Here is a 27277-nt window from a genome sequence, read left to right as displayed (position 1 = left end):
GTTCAGGACTTTCACAAATATTCACATTTTTATTCCTCACAACATCACAGCCAATGATAAACATAACATTCACTTAGATAGCAGTATTTGTATTATCACTGTGAAAGAGTGCAAACTAGTGTATTTGAATGTGTAGCTATCTGTTAATGAAATCCAAAAGGAAAAATTAATTTAACAACTTTTAGTAATTAGCAGGATATATGACCTGTGAAGCGAATATAAGTAGTGGGATCCTGTGTGAGTAACAGGAACACTGCCAACGTATAATTGGAGAATTCAGAAGACTGGTTCAAGTAAGTTGGAAACTAATATTAAAATTTGTTTTGAGCTGCCAGAGCCGCTAGAAGGCAGTATATGTTAGTCTTCCAAGTATACTTGAAAGGACAGTTAGTCTGGTCTTTGCCAGTACACTTTGGTGACAGGAATGTGCAGGAACACGGTGCTGCAATGGCCCCAGGGCACTGTGAAGTCACCTGAGACCCTGGAAGTAACTGGGTGAGCAGTAAATGATCAGATGTTAGGACTTAAAAACCCCTTCCAGCCAAATGGAAAATTATATTGGAGTCGGGTGTGGAGTGGTGGCAACATCTCAATTTGCAGGAAGGAAGGAAAGCTAGTGGGTGTGAACTTAAGAAGGAGTGCTTTGGTCATCATCATCATTATTGTCAACACCAATTTAACAGCTGTTTTCCAGGTTTATGCAGGTTAGCTGATTGCCTCAAAACAAATTTCCTCCAGTCTAAGGACTCTCTGGCCTTCCATGAGATGAAACTCATTCTTTTCATACCATATGATGCTATCTCCAACCACATCTTCTTCTCACTCCCTCTTAGCTTCCTCAGTTAAACATTTATTACCTCCACACCAAAGTATTTTTGTTAATTCAGCATTCTCCTTCCTCTCACTCCATAACACTCCAGAAACCATCCTGATGGTGATGATATTTATTATGGAAAGTGGATAAGCCACCCTATGTGACTAGCTAGGGTCCCTACAACTGTTTAAGTAGGCCCAGAGAGACACTAGTCTTTGTTATTGTGTGCTATTGTTATACACCTTCTGTGTGTCCTATTCCAGTACATTTACATTTTTGTTAATGTTTCATTTGGGTTTGGGGAGATCACAAAGTTAATAACTTGATTAATTTACTTTTATAGATATGATACATTATAAAAACAATGTTATACTATAGTATAAAAGTGTATATAAAAAATACACTTCTTATTCTATTATATGGCAAAATAGAAAATCAAATAAATATTTAAAAACACATAGTTCATACATGTTCTCCACAATGCTGCATGACATATTTTTGAAAGGTATGCTTGTCATTCCTGAATAGACTGTTATGTCCTTTGTTTTCTATTCATAGCCATTTGAGAATACCAGTATAATATGAGCTCAATGAAAACTGATACTGTTATTCTATAGATCAATAAAGGTACTTCTCCATCAAATCTAAGACTTAAAATGTATACAGCTGAAGATTAAAAAATTAAAACAAATGACTGAGATGGTGATCACAATATTCACACAGAAATTGTTCTATAGTTTAACTAAAATGATCACTAGAAAGTGATGCAGACCTGCAATAGTGACCTTCACACTAGCATTTGGAATAAACATGGCCACACTCTGCTTTAACCTTGGAGCAGTAGGAAACATTTAAGTTTGTCAGACTTCAAACAGTTTCCTTTATATTATAGGTAGGTTTACTTCAAAGCAGACCAAGATGGGAGATATAGTTAAGAACCATAGTTTATAAACAGTTCAAAGATTTTAAAAGAAAAGTCATAATTATCTTATTACACTTCTGCTGAATTACAACTTTAAGTTTACAATTTATAGACAGTCTTGACTAAATATTGTAATTTTTATCTTAGAAGGTTCAGATAAAACTGTATATAAACAACTTAAAAAGCTGACTTACTGTTATTGCATGGAGCCTCTCTTTTAATAATTCTTCCTCTTCCATTATAGTACTGAAACAAAAGAAGAAAAAAATATGAATGTGGCAGCTATAATAAAAGAAAGAAAACTGACAACTAGGTATATGGGAGACAGAATAGAGGATGCTGGCCTGGATCAGACAATGAAAAGTGTGAAGTGTCTCTCGGACACTCAGAAGATTCAATCAGCCAGTCTGGGACAGGCCCATGTGACAAAAAGTATGAAACGAGGCAGGCTCAGATGGCTGGCATTACAGACATGTTTTAATGACACATCACATGTCCAATTTAAACAGCTTATGTTTAAAGATATGGACAGTGTTATGGAATCAATTTTTTGTTATCTACATATTATATTAGATTTTTTTTATTTCAAAGTAAAACACAAGGAAACTTACAGAGGTTTTGTTTAATCTGTCACCTGTTCCAGCACCAGTTTATACAATGACCTCAGTGGAAGATTAGTAAATGCAAATGTGCAAAGCATGTTAATTGGATAAGTGAGACATATTTGTCTGCTTACACACAGGATACCCTGAGCAGTTGTTTCAGTGACCACAAATACTGATCCATCCACCTTTTCATTTCTGAACCTGAATAATCCAGTTTAGGGCTGCAGTCCAGTAATTAACAGATTTGTCAGAAAACATTCCTTATTCAGACAGGTTTAACTAAATTAGTATTGATATGGGTGACCAGAATATTCAAACAGACATGGCAACAAGATAAAATTGAATGTTGGTAAAGCATTTCCTAAAAACACCAAGCTAATTAAAGTGCCATGAGACTTGCTTTGACTTAATGATACCGAATGCAGTAAATCATAATTATAAACTTGGAGTACAAGAAGGATGGTCATTTTTGAATGTACAGTATTATACATAAACCCTCTCGTTACCACTTTGAGTTAACAGTTGGGAATAAAAACAAGAAGTCCTTAATTAAAGAAACACCATATCTAGGATAATTCCACTTGGTAATCTGTTGCAAAAAATGCATCAGTTTTTAATAATAAACACTGCTGATTGATGTGTCAGCTCCCTGATCTTGAACAAATGGATAACAGCATGCCACCATATGTGCATCCTACCTTTGAAAATTAAAATAAATTATAGAATAGGAAATTATGTAATCACTTTCTAAAAATGAAACAACTTCTTGTCCCTTAGAATACTGAAAAACTCTCTGCAGTTGCACATACTATGCTGAATATAATTAATAGACCTTTATTAATTACCACTGTCATTAATGCATTTGATTATTAAAATAATCAAAATTTTATTCATTTTGATCAGTTATATTTTATATAATGCAACCTGTATGAGTAATTTCAGTTTGGCTTTCACCTTAGTCACAACACAGGAAAAAAACTTAATTTTTTAATTGTTGTAAATGATATTTTAATATCCTTCAGTCCTTCAACACAAGTACTAAACTGTAATTAGGTAATACTAAAGATGGCATTTCTTTATTCTTTATTTAGGGGGAGGTAGCAAGGTATTACAGTTTTTTTGCATGTGTGTCTTATAATTTTTCTTATTAATTTTTAATGATTTTTTTAATGTATGAACAAGATTGGGGGGGGGGGGTTATTGGTTTTGGGGGATATCATCACAGTTCTTATAGAAATAACATAACATTAATGATATGATTATTGTAGACTGTCTGATTTATCTTACCATGTGCACATACTAAATTTATTCACTTACAGTTTCTGCATTATTTGAAAAATAGACACTGCTTAAAACCAATACTAAAAAAAATCAAACAGTATTATGGCATTATCATGTGAATTACTGAATACCAAAATAATTCAAGTTATCTTCATTTACACAAACTCTTTAAAACTGGCTTAATAACAGTTCACATTTCAAATCAGGTTTGTAAGAAAGTCACTTTCTCAGATTTAAGACCTGTTGTTGTGAGATCAGCATATAGAGGAGACATTAGCTGGATAATACTATTTACTTAAGAGGAATATTTAATAGACAAGCAGGGGTGTGGAAATCAAATTTTTTTCTACTTGTCCACGGACAAGTAAACTTAGAAAATCCACTTGTCCGCCAGTTAAATTCACTTGCCCATAAACAAATAACAAAAGTGAAAAATAGTTTATTTGTTCTGATCTCTTTTATTGATACCAAAACTGCCTTCCATTTTAAAACTGAAAAAAGTTCTTTCAGGGAGTAGTATTTTGCCACCTTGCTCTAGAACACTATGTAAAACATTCCCTTATCATTTGAACTCACTAATAAACAATGCCTTCATTATAGCTACACTAATTCTGTTTCACATATTACAGTTATATAACAGAACACTGTCCTGATTCTCCCCCAAGAATCTTTACCATCTCAGACAGCATGGGCCGAATGCTGTTCATTTCTGCTTGAGCTGAACTGCATGGTTCCTGGACTGATGGTCCTGCAGAAGTGGATGCTGATGACTTTTCAGGTTTTTTATGAGTGATGTGCCTGTTGCCAGATGACAGCTAGAATTCCACAGCTGGTAGTGGGTCAAACTCTTCTAAAGGTTTGCCAGCAACAACAATGCGCATCTGGTTTTGAAGGTTTTCCTGAGTCAGGCGGGTTCTTAGAGAACTCTTTACTAAATTCATATTGGAGAATAATCTCTCACAAGAAGCTGTGGAAGGAGAAACTGTCAAGAAACAGTGAGATCAGCATACTAACATTCTTCAGAGACTCTTCCTTCCTCTGCAGAACTGAGGTATAGACAGCAAGTGGATGGTAGTGCCGTTGCATTGATATCTGCACTTTAAGTGCTTGCCATTCAGATGGTGCATGTTTAACTTCTTCATCAGTCAACAAATCACTATACTGCTGACACAAGTTCTTGGTTTCATAGTTTCCATAAGTGCTCAGTTCAGACAGTGTGTGGCCAGATTCTGAAATCAAACACCCTCATATCTGACACAGGAGGCTTATCAAGGTACAGTATATACTTACCAGAGAATCTGGTAAGTATATATTGAACCATGCTTTCCAGGAGATCATGGACATCTCTGTCTTCACAAAAATCTCTGAAACCTCCAGACAGCTTTAAGTATCCATCAAATGTACTAGACTCCTTCTCAAACAGGTTATAAAACTTTTCTCCTGGCTCCTTTGTCATGGCATGCAATCTGGTGTACAAGATGTCAATGGCCTCCTTAACTTCAAATATCAGCAAGTCTTTGCTCTGGAAAAAAAGTTGAGGTGGCTGTGATAGCAGAATGTACATCCATCATCAGATATAGATACTTAATAAATTTTACTTGCTTGAGGTCATGTAGAATGGCTTTAGCCTGCCCCAGTTCATCTGCCTTGTTTGATGTAGAAAGTATCAGTTCCATGTGGGTAACAGTTACATGTAAATCCTGGCTAACAGCTTTCAGTGCTCTGGACTTTGATGATACCCATCTGATGACTTTTATTTCTGAATGCATAAGCAAGGTTTCATTCAAAACTGACGCAAGATTTTGCAGCTCACTTGGTCTCTTTGGTGAAAAAGAATAAAACTTGCAGATGCGCTTAATGGTGTCTTCAAACTTTTTCAGATAGCCTACATCTTTTACAGCATCAAGTACACCTAACTCCAGTTTATGTGCCACACAGTGTGTAACAAGAACTTTTCTTAACTCCTCAATGTATCACAACCTACGCGAAATCGCAAATTTCAGGAAAGATTAACTGCCTAACAAGCTTTGTTATGTGGTGAAAACATTTGCATTGTAAGTAAAATGACCGCATTTTTATGTAGATACAATGAATTTTATCAATAATATATAAAAGTTATCGATTCTAATGAAAAATCATCAGATTACATCGTAATGTCGGCATGAAAAAAAATGGCCACATCTCCAAGCGTGTAAATAGTAGGGTAAAATATTTATGTAAGACCGTAAGAGTGCTTCCCCTTTGAAAAATCAGCCGTCATTTTGTAAACAATATTGAAGACATGAACATGACTAAGTAGACTGTTTCCGCACGAGGTACGTACCCAAGTGTTTAAAATTTGAAAGTAATGGTAAAAATGTGCCCTGCACAGCACATATAATTCTTTTTTCTCCAGAAAATTGCACTTGTCCGTGGACAACTGAAACCAGAAAAACAACGCTTGTCCGACGGTCAATTTACCCGTGTCGGACGAGTCGGGCGTTGGATTTCCACACCCCTGACAAGTCAAATTAATTCAGGTTTCAGAAGTCACAAACTGCTAATTTTTCAAGTCTTCCCCTTATTCTTTGATTTGTCACACCTTTAAGGCTGCCTTTGTGAATAAAACATATGATGATGATGATTATGATTATTATTTATTATTATTAAATCAATTTAAGGTTACTCAGGTCCTAATCTGGGATCCTGAGGTGGTTCGACAGTGTATGCTCTCAACTGCACACTTATTTAGTTGACCTCAATACAATCCTGCAGTAAAAATTATTAAAATAAAATGTCATAAAATACCAAATTGGGCAAGGGACACTGATTGGGAAGCCACAAACACCTCCCTGATTATCAGTTGAGATGGAATGCTTATCCTTCAAAACATTTCTATATTATTATAGAACACAAAGTTACTAACTGTAATGGAATTACAAGAATATACACTGTAACAAATTACACTAGAGAAATATTAGATTATCACAAACCTTTATATTACCTATCTATACATATCTACTGTATATTACCCACAACAATGGAGCTGTAGCAATGATTTAGTTCTCTCTTTCCAGTAGCAAATTTTATTAGCTGTGCAAATTTACGCAACTAAAGTATCAAAATGAAATAGTGTCAAACAGTTAAAACTGCCCCAAATAACGACTGTACATTTTGAGTGTATATTCACTGCAGCTTATAACTGCCAATAGCTGCAGTGGATCTGAAGCATTTGTTTGAGCATTTTGTTGAGGAGGCACAGATTCTAACAAGAATAAAGTAACCAGACTCTCTTATCATGTAGAACAGTTTATGGTTTATCGCTAGAAATTTCAGAGGAGGCCAACAGGTTCCTTCCAACACTGTAAATTTGTTAAACCACAAATCATTATTATAAAGGCATATTTTCATATAGCCCATCCCTTTATGTTTTGTTGCACAGATCATTATGGTATAAAAAGATGATACTAAGGTAGATTAGTATCCTCACTGGGAATTAATTCATTCAACCCAGCTTTAGCAAAATGAAATGAGGGAGAAATCAGCACTGCAACTTAAGATCAATTAAAGATAATCCAAGTTATTGCACAATGATAAGATATATGCAAAAGAGACATTTCCAAATTCAGAAGAGACACACTTTCTTCTTCCTGAGCTTAACAACTGTCTAACTGTGCCCTCTTTCTGTACTTGCACCTCTATTCCATTACACAACTCTCACATGTACCTCAAATTAAATGACTTGCTGTTGTGGAACAATAATTATATGAGGAAGTCTATCTTGTTTCATAACTTTTGTAAGAGGTGATTTATGGTTATTTACAGATAATGTTGCTTTCTTAGCATCATCAAACTGTGATTGCCAGTGTGGACTGGAATAATTAGCAGCTTAGTGTGATGTGGTTAACATAAGGAACAGCTACTTCAACCTGAAGCTCTAAAATCTGTAAGAAAAGTGTGTATTTATTACAGTTAAGGGGAGACCTGGTTGCACTAAGTGAATGAATACAATTTACCTCCGGGTCTTGTTCACAAGTTAGGGTAGACGCGATAACAGACACAGATATAACCGTTTTCTAACATTACAACACATTATAATTGTGAAGAAGGAGCTAAGTAATCAGATAAAGCTTTCAGCTTACCCATCTGTCTGTTATTTTTGTACTGGCCTATGATCAAGAGCTCTGGGTAGTGACCAAAAGAATATGATCACAACTGCAAAATGCGGAAATTAGGTTACTGGACTCACACTCTGTGAAACAATGGAAAGCTCCACAAACAAACAATAATAATAATAATAATAATAATAATAATGAAGAGAGGTTAGTTGTTGTGGTTTTAATATTATTGCCCCATATGGTAATAGAGACCTGGATAATAAAAACCTTAACTTACAACATAGAGCACCCCTGTTTCCAATTCAGATTCACTGGTATTAACTTGGAGAGTTCAAAAGCACACAAAATCCTAAAGATGTTCAAAAATGTCCATTTGAGGGGGAAACCTTCAAAATCTGACTAGTAAAAAGGGTGAAAATAAAATAAAAAAGGTTTTGTTTTCCAAAAATGCCCGGAGGTACAAAAGAAAGCTCAGTGGAGCACAAAAGGCAAAGGAGTTGCTTGTAACTCTTAGGCAGTCCAAAGCAAATCATTGTCTCAATAAAGTAATTCAATGGCATAATCAAAAAGCTGAGCAAAAAATATCAAAATTCTAGAAATCACAAAACCACAGCAAAAACACAAAGAAACACTCACCAACACCCAAGCACATTTGAATAAGCAGCAAGGGACTATGGGTTGCCCTCGCTTATAAAGGGCTTAGGGCAGTCCACTTGTGGTGAAGGGCAGATTGGAAACCACCCACAAAACACATGGTACATAGGACAAGATGCTCAAACATAAAAAAACTACATAATCAACAATGTTAACATAGATAAAAGAATCAAAAATAAACAAGACAGACATAAAAATGGCATGTGAACTCCAGCCAGTGGAGGAACCCTGCCTGAAATAGAACACATGTCCTTAGCGATGAACGAAATAGCATTTTTACTCGAGATACAGTTTTATGAAATTGCCCCTAAACTCAATTTGCATGCAATTTTGAAACACTAAAATGAGATCTTGTAGATTTTTAAAGTTTTTTGAGTAGGAAGCAATAAATAATGTCCCCTAAAGTTTATTCTGCAGCTTAAAATGTCTGCCTCTTTCTTTGGCTGCCCACCATTTCAACCCTAATGTTCCACAGCTCCTTCCATGAGGTTCCACATGCTGTCATCTGCCTCCTGCACGGTTTGCATGCACATTCTCGCCACTGGGAAAAAGATTGCAGATGAGATGAAAATGTGCAAACTGTGCTAATGGCATGAATGCCACTGTAAATTCAAATTTGTGTGAATCATTATGCTCATCACTATATATCAGACCTGAACTCCATTCAGGGCACTGCAAAAACGTATAGGACAATTCTTTTATTTATTAGTCTTTAGGAAAATAAGCAAATGTATACAACCACTGCATGACCTTTTTTCTAATTCTAAAATTCAACTTTAAATTTCCAGTTATAAAATTATTTGACACATAAGGTTTAACCAACATCTGGTGTAAAGGTTATACTGGATTATTTTAAATATTAATGTAGAGAAATGCATTAAGCTCTTCTTTGTATTTAATCATTTTTTCTCAACCTAAAGTAACTAAAACATTCCTGCAGAATACTCTTTTAAATTATTTTGCTTGTAAATGATTTTGTCACAGTAATTACACAGCAGTATAGTTTGCTAATGTTCATTTGAATATTTCAGATGTCCTTAGTGTGACCAGCTGTCTGACCATATGCTTCAAATGACTTCCTACCAGTGCTAGTTAAGCTGTCAAGATATACAATATTCAGGATATTATCCAACTATAACTGTTTAATTTTGAGAGAATTTGCCTGCTTAATTAAAATATGTTATAGTTAAAAACACTATACACTCACATGACACAACAAACTATTTAAAAGACTATATATTTTAATAATGGACAGGGTTTGCGGTATACTGTGCTGGGGTCTGCTCACATCTTGCTGTCTCCCATCCTGTACTTGTGTGAATAGCGCTTACTTTAAAGCTTGTCCTCACAGCATACATGCAAATGGCTAGCTATTAGGGTGACAAGATTTAGGCTTTCAAAGAAGAGGACCGGGGAGGGATATAGTCAAAACTTGACTCAAGCCTTCATGTGAAATTAATCTTTTTTATTTTTATTAATCAAGCAATTCAATCTAGTTAAACATCCATCCATCAATTATCCAACCCGCTATATCCTAACTACAGGGTCATGGGGGTCTGCTGGAGCCAATCCCAGCCAGCACAGGGTGCAAGGCAGGGCACCAGCCCACCGCATCTATTTAAACATCTTAGTTTATATTCAACATTTTAAACAATAACATGGCTCCTATTTCTCTTCCATAATAATATGAAAGGAAAAACAGAAAAATATAGCCCTATTTTAATATTAAAGTTTTTATAGCACAACAGATTTCACCATCTGAGCTAAAATGAAACCAGCTGCATCATAACTCTGGAGAAGCCAAAACTTGTGTGCAAATAATCAGTTTTAATGGAATATTTTGAAACTTAATGAAATATGCCTCACAAAATAGTCGGTCATTTATACTGACAATCTTTTTCCATTAAGAGCAGATCTGTAATCTGAAGAGTGAACATGAGCTTTAAGTCACATGTGCCAGCGCTGCACATCATACATACAGCTTCCCACTTGTGTTTAGTTTTTTTTATTGTCAGCAAATATACACATTCGTTTGGACATGTGGCTTTGTCTAGTCTTCCTACCTGTTAACTAAGTCAAACTGCCATATGTGCGTTTTTTTAAACAATTTATTCTGAACACAAGTTATGTCACATGTGCTTTCAAAACATATACCTGTCATACATGGAATTGACTAAATATATAGGTCAATTGTTTATTTATACATTTTGATTAACAATCAAGACAAAATCTTAGTTAATTTTTTGGATTTTATAAATACCAGCCAGACAACTATTTTAGCTGATCATCCTTCATGTATTTATCTGTCTATTTAGTAACTTTTTGAAAACCATAGGAATAGGTCTACTCTGATTGTATTGTGAAAAAGTAAAAAGCAGTCATGGACAAATTTACTCACATCTGTATGATTTCCTTTATCCCCTTATATATACTTATGCTTTAAGAATCCACTTAGGCTGTGTGACCAGTTCAACTGCCTTTTGTTTGGGGCAAACAGGAATGCAGTTGGAAGCAGGAGAAAGCGGGTAGGAGCAGGTAGAGATGAGACAGAATTTTGTGGGTAGAGGAAAGGTGTGGAATTGAAAAATTAGTACAGTGTAGACCTCTACTATATATTAAAACCTACAAAGCAGAACGATACTGTACTTAACACACTGTTCACAATATTAATCAAAACAGGAATTATGCAACGCATGTGATCCAATGAAATAAATTAGACCTCCTTTAACAACCCTGGTATTAACATTTGTGTTGTATCAGGATTGCATCCACCTTAATAAAAGGGCAAGTGTCTGTGTGTCTGTCTGTGTGTCCGTCCAGTTGCTATGTCTCTGCTATCCAACAGATGGCTCATCACAGACATTAGCATTTCTTTTAAGAATCCTGTACTATTCACCATAAATATTAACATTGCTTTTACAAATCCTGGTGGACCACAAATATTAGGACTGCTTTTATAAATCCTGTAACAAATGGTACGTAACAGAGACATAACAATGGAACAGACACACTGCACTACAAGCATTAACACTGACGTCTACATCGTTTACTTAGATTTCCACCTGACTTAAAATTGTGGCACTAGTGTCCACATTGTGTTCAGATAGAGATCCAATGCCACTTTATCAACATAAAATTCAAATCAGATTCCATTTCCGAGTTTTGTATAAAACAGAAATACTGTATATTTGCATTTACAGCTGTGTTAAATGTGGTATTTATCCAAATTTGACCACATGACAATCTGTTCACAAATGCATTTACAATTGGTTTTTAATGTACAAAGTGCAAATGGATCATGATTGGAACACTAAATACAAATACCAAGTCTAATTAAGGCCTCTTCCTCACGCCATGGTGATTTATTTTTAAAACAACTAAAAAAACTAAATAACTTCAGAATTGTAATGAGTGCTAATCTAGTAAAGGCATTTGCATATTTAATGTTTGTTTGTTTCTTTTCTTATAATGAATGTTTATTTTTGAATGTTAGCACTGCAAGGATTTTAAAAACATTAGTGATTAAAGAAACATGGAGTATCACACTCTCATGACCCTAAAATAGATTAAGTTGGTTCGATGGATGGAGAGACCCTGTAGTATATATTAACTTTGGCTTAAGGACCGTATCTTTTTAATGTCCCAGCTTGTTAAACTCATCTCAAGAAGGCTACATCATGTTTAACCTTAGATGACATTTTAATTTGAGACATGGCAAGACTTTCAACTGTTATGTCCAGATGATATAATAATCTATAAAGACAGATCAAAATCAATGGCTGAACATATGACCTAGCTTAACCACTTCAGATCCATTCAAAACTTGCATTATTAATGAAGCAGAAACAAAAAAAAATCCCACATAAATTTCATTAATTCATAAGAAACATCCTTCAACTCTAACACAAATATATAAACCATGGAATTTTAATAAAAGAATATAGACAAATACTGCAAAAGCATAGTATAATCTTCTAAAAAACAAAAACTCCACCTTTATTCCTGAAGTGTAAATTTATAAAACACACTTGTGGTACAAAGAAGACAACACACATGTCTTAAATATATTGTAAAATGCATTTATTGTAAAACTCAATTTTCAAAAGTGCTTATTTTAGTTGATTCCAACAAGACTGGACTTAAGACAGGAATCAGTCCTGGAAAGGATGCCAGCCATTCTGCAGATCATAGTTACATAGAGCATATACATTCACTCTCGCTAATACTGGGTCTATTTAAAGTTGTAAATTATTATAGCAGGCATAGTTTTGGGCTCTAGGAGGGAAAAAACAGAATCTAGAGAATAACACATGCAGACATAGGGAAAAGTAGACTGTGACTATGTTGGGATTTAAACCCAGAAAACTGAAGATGTGAGTCAGCAGAACTGTTACAATTATACTCTGTTGTAAATTTACAGTCAGATATTTATTGTTAATATTATTGTATACTTATTACATATGGCTGTTAGTAAATGATTTGTGTCTGTTTTTGTACAATGTACTGCTTTGCCACTCTGTGTTAAATGGTTCGGCACTTGTGAAACTTGCAGGAAATACATTTCTGCCTTTAAGTATAAATATATGACATAAGTATTAAAGAAACAGAGCAAGCAGCACTCAGTCTCGGACTGTGTACAGTTGTTGGTTGCACTGCAGAACAAATTGTAGCAAGAACAGAAAAATGAGACTATCTTTGCCCAGCCTTGATCTGCATTAGGTTCTAAGAATCCTAGGACAATTAATCAATAAAGTGGAAGGACATATTATTATTATTATTATTATTATTATAGCATCTTAATTATACTACATTCAGATCTTCATCTTTTAAAGAATAAGTGAAGGGTACCAAGGTCTTATGGTTTGTCTCAAAGGCTGTAAAATAACCTGTTTTAAATGGAACATATCTCCATTGTGTATTTGTAAGCACTGAGGGAACATATGCTACTGTCTCCAATTGCTGCCCATATTGCTACCTGACATTGATTTAGTCCAATTTAGTGCACTTCTATTTTCAAGTATAGAGATCAAATTTACAAGTATAACATTGTTGGAGAAAAAAATAAAATGATAGATACAATAATTATGCACACATATGTAAGCACCATATATATGTATACACAGTATATATGTATATACAGTATATATTATATATACATTGTCAAGGACAGCCTGTATGGGGAGACACTCCAGGGATTTTCTTCTGCCTGGAAGATGTACTGCACCACTGCCTGATTGGAGGCCTTGGTTGAATGTAAATTCTTCTGGAAAAGTTTAAGAGCCCAGCATTTAGCCCTTCCTGCCACGTTGATACAGCAGTAGGGTGCAGCTGTGCACTAGCCACAAGCCGGGCATTTGGACCTTTAATGAGATAGATACGTGCCTCCCCATGTGCCAAAGATGACATGGAACTACTTGCCATGCAACTGAGCGTTACCCCTCATGTCTCTTGGGCATCCTTCAAAAGGACCTCTTGTTCTACAGGCATGTGTGGAGAGTCACTTGTGGAAAAGAGCCAATGGCTCACATGGACTGGGTTGGAGTGGAACTCAAAGAGATCAACAATAAAGCAAGGCTTAAAGGACGAGGTAGGATTAGAACAGGTATGCAGCCTTAATTAAGACAGTGGATAGCTAATTTTACACATGCCTCAGTTAACAAATGCTTTGAGGAAGAAGCTCTTTAATAATGAAGCTAGCATAAAGCAGGCTATGGTGCATGCACAAGTTCAGGTACCATTCAGCTACAGTACTATGGCACTGTGCAGCCACCCTACATGGAACAGACCTTGTCTCTCGCTCATACAGAGTATACTGTTAAACATAAAGTTACTATAAATGAGTGATTAGTTATTTCATATGTACTGTATAAGTTTACCCAGTATGCCACAAAAACATAAAGTGATATCTTTAGAAACTAAAATGTATATTATAAAGGGTTGTAGAATCTGGAAAAAAGAAATGTTATATTGTAGAATCATTGGGGTTAGCACACAGTCATGAAAACAGAAAGTGAAGAGCATGAAAGTGAGCACGAATACAAAGGACTTACAAGATGTTTTTCCTCTACTAACATTCATTGGCCTGGCATCATGGCCACTGGCAAGTTTCTTTGAAGATCCTGGCAGAATCAGGTCATAAATGTAAATTGAGGAACATTGTGTTGCCTCTGAGCCAGCAACATAAATATGCAGGGAGTTGCTGTAGAATGATCCGTAAGGAACAATAATACTTGTTTTCCACTGCAAAGAGCTTTATAAAAACTCCAAAAACTTGATTTTAGTGAGTTTTGTGTTTTTAAGTTGAGCAACTTCAACAAACAGTATGCAAAAAGTCTGCTGCAGTTTTGCTCATCTCTGCAGCTCTGTACAGACAGTATAATCTTAGTCTTCTTGGATAGTGAAACAATGGCACACACTACACTTACAAAGGGAGTTCTGCTAAATAAATGATGGCTAAAAAAGTAAGAGTGTAAAGAATTATTATTATTACTATTATTATTATTATTACGACAATTTCTGCACAGTACACAAACTTAAACCAAAACATTTTTAAGGATCACAATAATTACACAGCAGACTGTAGTGTAGTGTAAACATATCTGGTAACCACTCTATAATATAAAATTTAATTTTTTACATTGGAGCTTTCTTCAGAAACCTCAATTAGAATTTGACCCTTTTTGCTTAGATTAATTAATTAGATGATTTGCTTAGATCAAGATTTAAATACATTGTCACAGATGGCTGGGGACCCTACCCAGCCGGGACGCCTGGACGGTCCCCAAGAGAGACGATACCTCCCCTGGCCTACGAGAGGGCACCCGCACAGGTCTGCTTGTGGGCCACTGGAATGGAGCTGGGACACTCATCCCTACGGGAGGACGTGGTCACCGCCAGGGGGCACCCGGACGATTATGAAACCCTGGATGGCAGCATTTCCGCCACACCAGGAAGTGTTGCCGGAAGAAATCCCAGGGGCACCCGGAGTGCTTCCAGGTGCTCTCCTGACACTTCCGCCACACCAGGAAGTGTCGTCAGGTGGAGCACTTGGAACCCATCCGGGTCAGTATAAAAGGGGCCACCTCCCTCCAGTAGATGAGCCAGAATCAGGAGGAAGAGGACGAGGTTGCCTGGAAGGAGTGGTGGTGCCAGAGAAAGAGTGTGGTCTGTGACTTAGGTGCTTTGGGACTGTGTTCTTGCTGGAGAGTTCATGGGGAAGACGTGCCCTCCAGTTGAAGAATAAAAATAAAGGTTTTGTGTTCTTTTTATACGTGCCTCTGTGTGAGTCTCTGCTGGGTCGGGCGCTATACGGCCAATACCACACTGGCGTAACCGGCAGGATTCCAGTCCGTCTATTTGGACCGGGACCTGTATTAAAATACTGTGTGGAGACCCAGCATAGCAGCGCGCAGCAGCATGCAGCAGAGCGAGGCACATGCGCGAGACAACAGCGTGAGTAGCACACACCCGACAGAGCCGCGGATGAACAGGCACGGCCCGGTGCAGACAGCGCTCCCGAGGCAGAGAGCGCACGCTCACACTACAAGCGCAGAGCGCGCTCCCAAGGAAAGCACAGTAGTGCGAGGTACGCGCCTGCACGAGCGGCAGGGAGCCGCAGGAGAGACGCCCCTCAGGAACACCGTATTGAATGGGGAAAAAGAGGACTGGGCGGGTTCGGAAGCCAGCGACCAGGCGCGGCCATGCCATTAAGAGCAACAGGATCCATAGGGAGGTTGGTGATGGACCCAGTGATGATCCGCCCTGGGTGAGGTATGAATTTCTTCCGTCTGCCTGCCTCCTAGGTGCCAAAGAGCCAGAGTTGGGAGGAAGGAGTCGGAGCTTGTGAGTAGGGGAGTGGAGATCAGAAGAAGAGAAAGAGAAAGAGAGAAAGGAAGAGAGTTGTTGGAGGAAGGCATTGTGGTGCTCAGGGGAAATAAAGAAGTGTGTTTTGGACATTCTGGTGTCTGTCTGTCTGTGTCCAGGGGTATGCTTTCCACAACATATATGCAGAAATAAATAAACAACCATTGTTTGGTACTAAGCATATATTACAAAAATAATTTGCCTTCAGTGATGATAATTTTAAAATGTATAAAAATAACTGTAGTAAAAATGTAAATTGACATGAAACTAATGGAATGAATTATTAGAATTTTTACAGACAAGATCAAACCTCATTTTGAAAACAGAGACACCAACTGCTGCAGACAGAAATAATTCCATGTCTACAGACTGAAACAGATGCACATGCAGTCAGTTTTTCCCCACTATGATATTAGTCCCTTAATGTAATTCCCTGGTAGCTCTCTGTGTCTGTACTCAGAAAACACGTTGGCTGAAGATGAGTTGTTAAAATACTCCACAGGGTGACAACAGTTACTTGATGCACGATGCAAAAAGTTCAGTTAGGTGCATGTTCAGTACTTGTAATCTGCCTTCCCTAATCTAACTGTACACAGTTCCAAGCATAAATCTCTTTAGGCATCTGTTCAACTATAGAAGACACTAATAATATTAAGAAATGATTTGCTAATACATTGTCTCTGTTATATGTGGGACTATTTAAATACAGAAATAAGATTTTGTAAGGTGAAAGAAACAACCTGTGAACAACTTCTATACATTTAATGTTTTTTTTTTTTTATTAAGCAAAATGTCTTTATAGTGCTAAGGGTTTCCACCTTACAGTTCCAGATTATTGAGTTTGAATTCGTGCCTGTGTGCTTCTTAGTGAAGTTTGTGCATTCTCTCTATCCGTCTCTATGTTGGTCAGCCTCTAATATCATAAAGAACTATGTTTTAGGTTAATTTACATCTCTAAATTGCTCCATTATAAGTAAGTGTAGGTGTCAATTTGCTATGCAATAGATTCATCCTTTGCCCAGAACTGATTCTTGCTTTACATCCAATGCTGCCAAGAGAGGTTCTGGCCTCCCAGAACCATGTGCTGGATAGCTGTGTTAGAAAATGGATGGAGGAATGGAAGGTTCTTTTAAAAATATTTTACAGGGTTGCAGGAGGGGTATATTGCCTGTTCTGGCAGTACAAGGAAGAATCAACCATATGCGGGGGTGCTTGTCCTTCAACTGTTTTTCGTCGCTAAGTGAACTGTTTATTGATAAATGTGACTGAACCCTTTTTTTTTTTTTAAATTGTTCAGTTTCTAGCCTGGTCACATGCCCATATACATTTTCTGTAACTACTCAAATTTTCTGTCTCATCCCAGAATGTGCTTCCCAGATTATCTGGATGCTGCAAACTGGCACAGTGCAAGTATGATAATGACTGCACCCTTAGATGAAGTGTTATTTTTTTTACAATTTTGTCCTACCTTGCATTTGATGCTGCCAATAATGGCTTCATCAGCCCCACAGAGATAAACAGAATTCAGAACATATTTTGATGATTCTATGTACAATTTGTTTCCAAAAAAAAGTTATTTCAATGTAACATTTTATTTGTTTAGAATCAAATAAATAAATACAATTATTCAGTTCAATGAAAACAGACAATTAAAGTAAATCACCTTATTAAAAAATTATACATTTTGGTAATAGCAACAGCTTTCATGGTTTGATCTCCATCTTAATACATAATTCGCCTGCCTCCTCACTCACTCACTCACGTCCGTCCGAAGCCGAATGTGCAGTCGCCTTCTACGCAGCTGCCCGAAAAACCTTACGAGACCGACATCCACCCCAACATCGCGGCCTAATTTACGGCCGCAAAAATTCAAAGAGAAAGGCGACTTCGATTAAAGCTCTAGAGGCCTGAAAGGCGATTTTGACTACAGCTCAAGGCCTAATTACACATTCTGATTCAATTACGCATTCATTCAATACACCTATATCAGGTTTGTGGTGCTTATACTTATTACTATTCCATATTGTACTGGAACATTCATCATTCAATATTATACTATAGGCCTGGAAAATTCATCAACTAACAGTACAAGCCTGTACAGTAATGAGTAAAGCGGACTACAATCATTACAAAACAACTTTTTTGTTACTTATCATTTGTTCTTCATACACTGCTGACACAAACTCGTGCCCATTTCATCTTACGTTGTCGAAACTGGCTCTTTGTCTAGTTTAAGAATAAAACCAGAAAATATTAATTTGGTACAACTCTAATCTTTCTGCAGGATGTGCAAAAATAAGTAACAATAATTTTGAACATCCAGCTGCTAAAGAGTTGTCTACTGAATTTGACTACCAGTCTTGTAAGGCCATCGTTAGCCCTGGAGGAAAATAAATCTGAACCCCATCACAGAATACACTGAAAGGTCACATTATTATTTATTTCCTATGTAAAATGTTCTCTCTATTAGTAACAATATATAGAACAGCCAGGTAAGGTACCAATATATGTGATTGGAATTCAGAAGAAGAAGGGACAAAATTAAATATTTAAGTGGCTCTGAAAACAGCATGGCAGTGGGCACTAGACTATATTACAATCAAAAACTTGCAGGGGTTTTCACACTGGCAGTGATATTTCTACATTAATGCAGGGCAATGTTGTCTCCAGCTACCGTGCTTTCTAACAAGCATAATGGAATCTCTCTCTTGGTTGTCTCTTCTTTTATTTTTCTGCTCTGGATGTCTATTGCTAAAACACAGATTGTTTCCCATTATGATCCTGACAGTGCTATACTTCCCCTCTCTCCAACTGTTGAATACTGTTCCAAGGTCAGATTCCTTTTTTTAAAAAGAATACATCAAATACACTACAATAATCTAGGGAAGGTTGGATTGGGGTCTTTACCTAATTTAGAATTTCAGCATTGTCTATGCATTGTGTATTCAATCTGGAGTTGGATTGACCCTGCTACTAACCTGCAATCCTGTAATCCTGCAATCCTGAATGTAATTGGGTCTCTCCCCATTCCCTCTTTTTTTACAATTACATCCCTGATACTGAAGTGACAATGCCTCAATTTTTGTCCCTCTTCTTTTGAATGACTTGGGACTTGGCATCAGGTTTGGAGACATATGGGAGTTTGTCTGGGTTGGCACACTCGCACTCCAAGCTTTTACAACTGACATTTTCAAAATAGTGAATGTGCTCTCACTTTTCCTTTCTGCATTCATCACTGCATCAGCATGCTTGGAGATATTACTGATAGCTCAGTGTTTAAAACATTCCCACCACCAAGGTCCAGGTTCTCTAATTGCCCTCTTTTTTCTCTTTCAGCTTCAGCTAAGGACAATACTTAAAACTTTCAAATACAAGCTAGCTTCTCCCTTCCCTTCCTCATAAATATCCCCTCTTTTTTAAAAGCCCTACTCACTAACATATTCAGTTTACATTTGTGCATGCTGAACATGCTAAACTATGGGACTGACTTCTGCTATCAATTCTGATCTCCAAATGCCAATTGTTCTTTCCTCTACAAGTGTCCCCCTATGCCCTCCCTCTGACTATCTTTAAATCTTGCTCTCATCCTGTATCTTTCTCTTACTAGACCTCTGTGCTCTTCTTCTCAAATCTATTCAAAGCAGGGTTTTCTTCTTGGGCACCAATGTGCCCAAGATGGCACTGTCATCTTGCTGGAATTCCCCTAATCCACATCCTTCAAATTTCTATAGGTCCACTGCCTACATCCAAATCCTCTCTTAAATTCTCTGTGTCACATATTAATGGCTGATCTATGTCCAATATTTTAAAAAGTAACTACCTGTTTTAAAGATAGTTGGGAGATGGGATGTCAGTGAATTGTGACATGGGCATGTTTTAAAATTTTCATCCTTTGTTTTGGACTTTTAGTCTCTGTCTGGTTGTTCAGAGTGCTGCCACTCTCATTGCTTCTGTTGTCATTATTTCACTTTTTTCTTTACCTCTCCTCACACGGCTACGTTCATGGGTTCTGCTTTATGTTTAAAAATCATTGCAATCTTTCATTTCTAGTATTTGTTAAATAGAAAAAAGCTTGATTGCAAAAAAAGAGAATCAACAACTACCCAAAAACCAGTCAGATGATTTCCTGTGGATAGTAAATGGCCAATGATAAAAGGGGCTGATGGAGATTGACACAACTTATGCAGACTAACAGACTGAACACTGCCAGTCAATTATCAGCCAAGTATAAGAATAGGTCCAAAAGATACAGATCAAAATGCATGGCTTGTTACACCTTGTCACAGGCAGACAATTCATGACCTAATCGAATTCCTCTCTTGTCGGTGAAGACACAGACATTCATTAACAGTGGACTAAAGATCACAAACACTTCGGGACTGGAAAAACATTGCCTGGTCTTACATATCATGGTTTCTGTTGATTCACTCTGAAGGGAGGACTATGATATGCCAGAAATACCATAACTGCTTAAATCTATTCTGCCAGGTGTTTTGTTTGAAATGAAGGCTGACGATGGCAGTGTAAATGTTTACGTGGCACACACTGGGCCCTTGGATACAAGTGCAGCTATGTTTAAATTCCACAGAATATCTGGATAATAATGGCATTGTCATCAAGGCAGCCTTCATTTGTAACAAACGACCATTTTCACCTGAATTATAATCCTTGGACAAAGCTACAAAGTTAATGAATTGTTCCAAGAAAAGGACAATGAATTTAACTTAATGCAGTGCGTTTCTCACTTAACAGATCTTAATCCAATATAAACTTAGTTTAATAAAGTAAAACAAGTCATATAAAATAGAGATGCACTCCGCTAATATGCTGTAATTATGAGAAACAATGGAGTTGAGTCAAATTCCAGTTCCATTGGATTTTGTCTGGCTTTTTTTCTTTACAAAGACACTGAAATTAATGTAATCAAATAGATGGCAAAGAGCAAACTTTGTACTGCCTACTAATAACAAACATCAGAAAGCCTGGCAAACTTCTATATGATTGCTTGAAAAGCATTAGCATGCAGTCATTAATCAATTTTTCTTTATCCTGGCTATGCTCCCTTGTACCACCTGAGGCCAGAAGATGTAATGTCTCTGCATTTCTCATTTTTATATATAACAGCGGGAACAGCAAGTAGAACAAGAGAACAAATTAATATACTAAATGGGTACTTATGGTGATCAGTGAGTGTTTCCTGAACACTTTTATTTACTAAGCAAATGACTTTATTCAAAGCAACTTACAAAAATTAGTGTACACAACATGCTGTAAGTGAGTAATTTTCAGGAAAGTACATTGATAACAAATAATACCGATCAATATTTTAAAACAGAGTACAAGAAGCTTCGGCTACAATAAGTCCCAAAAAGACTAAATGAAAACTAACAGTTTTAAAAAAACTGTCATAGTGGACAATTAATAAGATCTGTATCTGTTAAATCCTGCAGTCTGAGATGTTAAGCCCTGTGGGTGATACAAAGCACTCAAGGAGGAACATGTGAGAATTTGAATTCTTAAAAATGTTTTTTTGCTTTCATTGTCAGTTGCTGCATACATTAAATAGCTGTAGTAAGAATTAATTGTTAATTACAAGTCACTACTGCAGGTAATATTTGTCAACAATTCAGACACAGGCAGAGGTGTATCTACCTAAAATGGTGTGAAACACAGTGTTGTTTGAGTCAGAAAACATGCAGGTCACCAAAGCTGAAAAACCTCCTAAAATGGTGATTTAAAGTCATACCAAATGTGCTTCAGAAGAGGTCATCCACGTGGCCAGTACTTGGATGGGAGACCATGTAGGAAAGCCTGGGCTGCACCTGGAAGAGATGTTGGTGAAGCCAGCAGGAGGCACTTACTCTGTGATCTGAATACAGATCCCAATGCCTCAATGAATTGATGGGGACACTGTGCTGTAAAAATGGCAATATCCTTCGGATGAGACGTAAAAATTGAGGTCCTGACTCTCTGTGATCATAACTGAACCCTGGGCATCCTCCTTAAAGAATAGGGTTTATCCCCATGTCCAGGCTAAGTTACCCAACCTGGCCAAGTTATTCTTGCCACCTAATCATCCCCTGTCTATAATTCTGTAAATGGTTATCTCCCTCACCACTTCACCACCTAATAGCTAATATGTGGTGAACATACTGGCGCCAAATGGCTACCTTTGCATCATCCAGGTGGATGCTACACATTACTGGTGCTTGAAATGGCTCCTCAATCACTATGAGTAGCGACAAAAAGTGCTATACAAATGTAAATTATTATTATTATTATTATAAAACAAAAGGGAAATCATACATATGGCAGTCATTGTCAATTGTTGTTGATAACAAAGAAAACCTGCTACCACTTCACTGCTGTAATTAATGTTTACAAGTTTTAACACCACTTGCTCAAGACTGAACAGGAGCAGGAGAGAACTAATGCCTTTTAGGGTGCAGTGATTTTGTTAAAAAAAAACACACACACACCTGAAAAACCCTCTAGCTAATACAACGTAGAATCAGGAGGAAAAAATATTTTAAAGGAATTTATTTTCAAAAATCTTTTAGTGATGATGCAGGAAAACCAGTCAAAAAAATGATATGGGGCATCACTCCATCATACTGCACACTTACATATGCACATTGTCATGCTCACTTACACAAAACACGTGTCAGGGGAAAAGTTGCTGAAAAGTGAAAGGAAAATAGGAGTACATGAAGAAAAACTCACACACACACACGCACACACACACACACACACACACACACACACACACACAAACACTGAGAGAATTAGCAAAGTCTGTTCACACAATGCCCAGGTATGGTATCAAACCTAGGACTCTGGAGCTGTAAGGCCAACCCCTATGACACTCACTTACAAAATATAACTAAACATAATAGTATCACAGTTGTGAACTTTTAAAGAGCCTTAGAATAGAAATCACTGCAAAAGATACTATATATATATATATATATATATATATATATATATATATATATATATATACTGTATATACATACACAGTATATATCCATCCATTATCCAACCCGCTATATCCTAACTACAGGGTCACGGGGGTCTGCTGGAGCCAATCCCAGCCAACAGATGGCACAAGGCAGGCAACAAACCTTGGGCAGGGTGCCAACCCACTGCAGGGCCCGCACACACACACACACCCAGCACACACTAGGGACAATTTAGAATCGCCAATGAATCTAAACCTGCATGTCTTTGGACTGTGGGAGGAAACTGGAGTACTTGGATGAAATCCACACAGACATGGGGAGAACATGCAAACTCCACACAGGGTCACCTAAATGCGAGGCAGAAGCGCTACTCACTGTGCCACCGTGCTGCCCCACAGTATATATACATAATAGAATGTCTGTCTATATGTTGGTGGTTCGTGCCCACCCAGGGACGGGCTGACTTTTAATGGTGGAGTGGTGGCTCCGAGGCTAGGGATCTGCATTGGCAATCGGAAGGTTGCCAGTTCAAATCCCGTAAATGCCAATAGGGACTCTGCTCTGTTAGGCCCTTGAGCAAGGCCCTTAACCTGCAATTGCTGAGTGCTTTGAGTAGTGAGAAAAGCGCTATATAAATGCAATGAATTATTATTATACCACACCCTCTGACTGATCTGGACCAGATTTTGCATAATTGCTCTTTAAAACTATACAGACATAACAGACTACTTTGGAACCCAAAATTGTGACCTTCGGGGTCCCAGTATCTTTTTTTTCCTGTGTGCTACAGTTTACACACTGGTGCCACCTGCTGGCTTAAAGCAAGTGAAACATACAAACAGACTGATGCCAGAGTAACAGACAAAATGAGCAAAGCTTACCATTACTTACCTGGGCAACGCCGCATACTGCTTTTATCTAATGCAATATAAAAAGGAGCATTGTGCTTTTTTGTAGGGGGTGTTGGCTGTTGTTAGATCGAGAGTGATAGTGCAACGCAACATAAAGGTGGATCAAAAGGTTGTTTTTTAACTTCTTTTCAGCTTTTATTCATGATTTCAGCACTACAAACTGTTAACCTCAAACTAATCCAATCAGAATCATAGGAAAACGCTCTCGGCTCATGAGAGCAGAGACATTTATAAAGAGGCAGTTTGGATGACAGAGGAGACAGGTAGCAATAGCTTGATTTTCATAACCCATTTTACAAATATACCTGGGCAATGCCGAGTACTTCGGCTAGTATAAAATAAAATAAGTTAAAAAAAAATTGCATAATAGAATGGTAATTCAAAAATTCAAACTTATTGTTAGTGTAACTTTATTTACTAAGCAGTTAGAAATGTGAAGAAATAGTAAATAGTTTTAATAGAAAACAATTCACAATTTTGTGGTCAAAAGTGTACTTTTTAACAGCAAATTATGGAAAATGTATGTTTTGTGACATAGGAGGCTATTGTAACAGCCATTGCTTCAAAATGTTGTGAGATCTTTACATTTTAAATGTAAATTTGTAATATTTGTAACAAGGATTCACTTTTTCGGCCTATCGTACAAGAACCCATAAGGTTAAAGGAGCTACTGAAAATGTCAAGTCACATAAACTTAAGGTTCACCAAGCAAATGACAAACTAAATAAAATATATGTTGAAACTATTTAGACTTGTAAATTATGCACTGGGATATACAATGTAATTATTTATAGTGATAAAGCAAGGACATGAACTAAAAATTAATTAAAATACAAAAAAGTTACCCTAACCTCAGACCCAGCATCAGAGTAAGCAGATTTAGAAAAGTAATTGATATTACCTTAATGATGTCACATTTAAATTACAAACCACACACATCTGATTTTCTTATAGGTCACATTTTCTCCTAATGCTGAGGCTCTTTTCTGTTTGTATTAAATATGTGTCTTGAGCAACTGCACATGTAATTCACTATTTTGCTCTCTTTTGAAATTGTCAGTGTTCATATTTTGTTTGATCACACTTGTTACAGCAAGACTGTATTTGGCAGTGTATTGATTATTGTCAATTTCACACAGTTTGTGTCAAGTTCGAAATTTCTTTTCACAAGTCCAATATTTTTAGAATTGCATTGAGTTGCAACATTACTCCTGAGCGATTGAACTCTGGATACAACCTTGCCATTTTTAGTGATGTGGAATGAACATCAGTACAAAAACTAATTTCTAATACTGCTTAAAAATATTAGAACGTATAATCATCTCAGAGGAAAGTGGATTCCATCAAGTGAAAATTGTTTTATAAGTTAAGATCTCCTTTAAAGTATTTTCCAAAACTGCACAGTGAGTGCAGAAGGAACACGGAGACATAACTATAATGGGTGTGCTCTAAAACCCACTTAATCCAATTAAAGGTTTCCAGTTAGAATAATAAAAATGCTGACCCTTTATCAACGTGATTTGTAATACGAAGGCAAAACAAAGATCATGATCTGGCCACTTTTCTCATCTCAGAATACTGTAACTTCATAAGTTACCCGAGTTCAGTCTTCTTAAAGAAATACATAAGTGTAAATGGGCCCATTGATCACACAGACAGAAACAAGTTCCACTACACAATGTTCAACGAGTAAACGTCGTCTGCACGCCGAAGACATAAATCCCACTGACTTACCTCTGAAAAGGGAAATGTGCGTTTAGCGGCGACAAGCACTCGAAGCACGTCTGACAGCGGTCACATCTGTTGACAGAATGAGTATTAGAGACTTGCGGCAGTCAGACCAAGCGCCAAAATAGAAGCAAGATTAAAGGCATTAAAAGATTATCAGAACACCGAAGAGGGCAGTGTGTTCATCTTAAGAGACAAGAATGAAGCGCATGTTAAACAAGACAGATAGATCAGTTATGGGGAGAACTGACAAGAAGAAGCGGACAAGTGCTGAGCTTGACAAGTTGTATTGCAGGTCGTGTTTTTAATTAAAAAGGTCTTACAAATGTCTCTTTATTTTCTGGGAAATGGCCCCTTAACTCACCTGTGTCTTTAAATATACACCAAAAACGCAGACAAAAACCCATCCTTAAAAGCAGGCGCTAGATTTAGGGTACAGGATTGTCATAAAAGTTTATCAAAACTAACTCGGAAACATGTTATGTAAACTAGTGAATAACTAGTACACATTAGGTAACCACGACTGAGCCCTCGTCACCGAGGAAAAAAGTCTAAAACTTACCGGCAGGGAGTCCGGTCATAACAGAAACAGCCACACGGTAGACAATTTGACGCCACCCCGCGCACTCCCGACGCCGCGCGCTCCGGCGGTGTTTGTCTGCCCACGGCCGCCTGCGTGGCCCCCCAGTGGCTCCGTCTCTACAGCTATAACTGTAACTGCGCACTTTCTGACTCTGACACTTTCTCGTGTCAATTAGTTTAGAGAAAACATAAAAACTCCTGACTAGTCGCTTCTTCTTCTGCTGCGCGCTGTATTTCCAGCTGTCGCCCCCTTTGACAGACGCAGACAGGAGTGTCAAAAATCGCTCTTCCTTGCAGAACTGTGCGTGTCCTGTCTATCCCCCCATAATGAGACTGAGCCTATGCAAAGTCTGTAAGTTACCTGCTTCTGAGCAACGACTGTTGCAACACTTGTTATCTAAAGCCTTTTCTTAGTTCAGCTGCTGAGCACTATATTTTTATGAGTTTGCCTGCACGCAGTGGCCCCATTTATATGCATTACTTAGTGAAAGGAATTCCACTAAAACCATTTCTTCCAATCCCCTTCTAAAATCGTTTGGAACATAACTTTTAATGATGGTAGGCACTAAGAAAAGTCTAGAGGCCATTATGGAAAATGCTGCCCATTCCGTCGATGATGTGTTATCCTGGACCACCTTTAACTACAAGCTTATTACTCCATGTAATTTTAAGAAGCTCTGGGCAGGCAGGTTTTGTTTACAGGCATCTAGAATCTCCCACTGTGTCCAGGTTCATGCTAACCAGTTATAACATATACGCAGGCCCCGTCTTAGGTATTATGGGGCCCTAGGCGAAAGGGGGGTCCAGGGGCCCCCTGAGGGGGGCGGAGCCCCCCTGGAAGCTCTGTGAAATGTGTGA

General features: G+C 37.4%; 1 protein-coding gene across 2 annotated transcripts in view; it reads right to left on the bottom strand.

The window, feature by feature from the left end:
• Positions 1–26743, bottom strand: part of palmdb (palmdelphin b) — a 51785-nt gene extending 25042 nt beyond the window's left edge. Inside the window, exons 1-3 of one of the 2 annotated variants that reach the window (XM_028811127.2) lie at positions 26400–26743; positions 25844–25909; positions 1931–1982 (exon numbers count right to left, since the gene is read on the bottom strand). In XM_028811127.2, coding sequence (XP_028666960.2) covers positions 1931–1975 — 45 coding nt within the window. In that variant the 5' untranslated portion in view covers positions 1976–1982; positions 25844–25909; positions 26400–26743. The remainder of the gene's footprint in view (positions 1–1930; positions 1983–25843; positions 25910–26399) is intronic. The other variant, XM_028811128.2, reaches the window with a different exon arrangement.
• Between the last annotated feature and the right edge of the window lie 534 nt (positions 26744–27277).

This window comes from Erpetoichthys calabaricus, chromosome 10, assembly GCF_900747795.2.
Source record: "Erpetoichthys calabaricus chromosome 10, fErpCal1.3, whole genome shotgun sequence".
Classification (NCBI taxonomy): domain Eukaryota; kingdom Metazoa; phylum Chordata; class Cladistia; order Polypteriformes; family Polypteridae; genus Erpetoichthys; species Erpetoichthys calabaricus.
The sequence above is the reverse complement of the archived record's forward strand: the minus strand, read 5'-3'. Positions and strand labels throughout refer to the sequence as shown.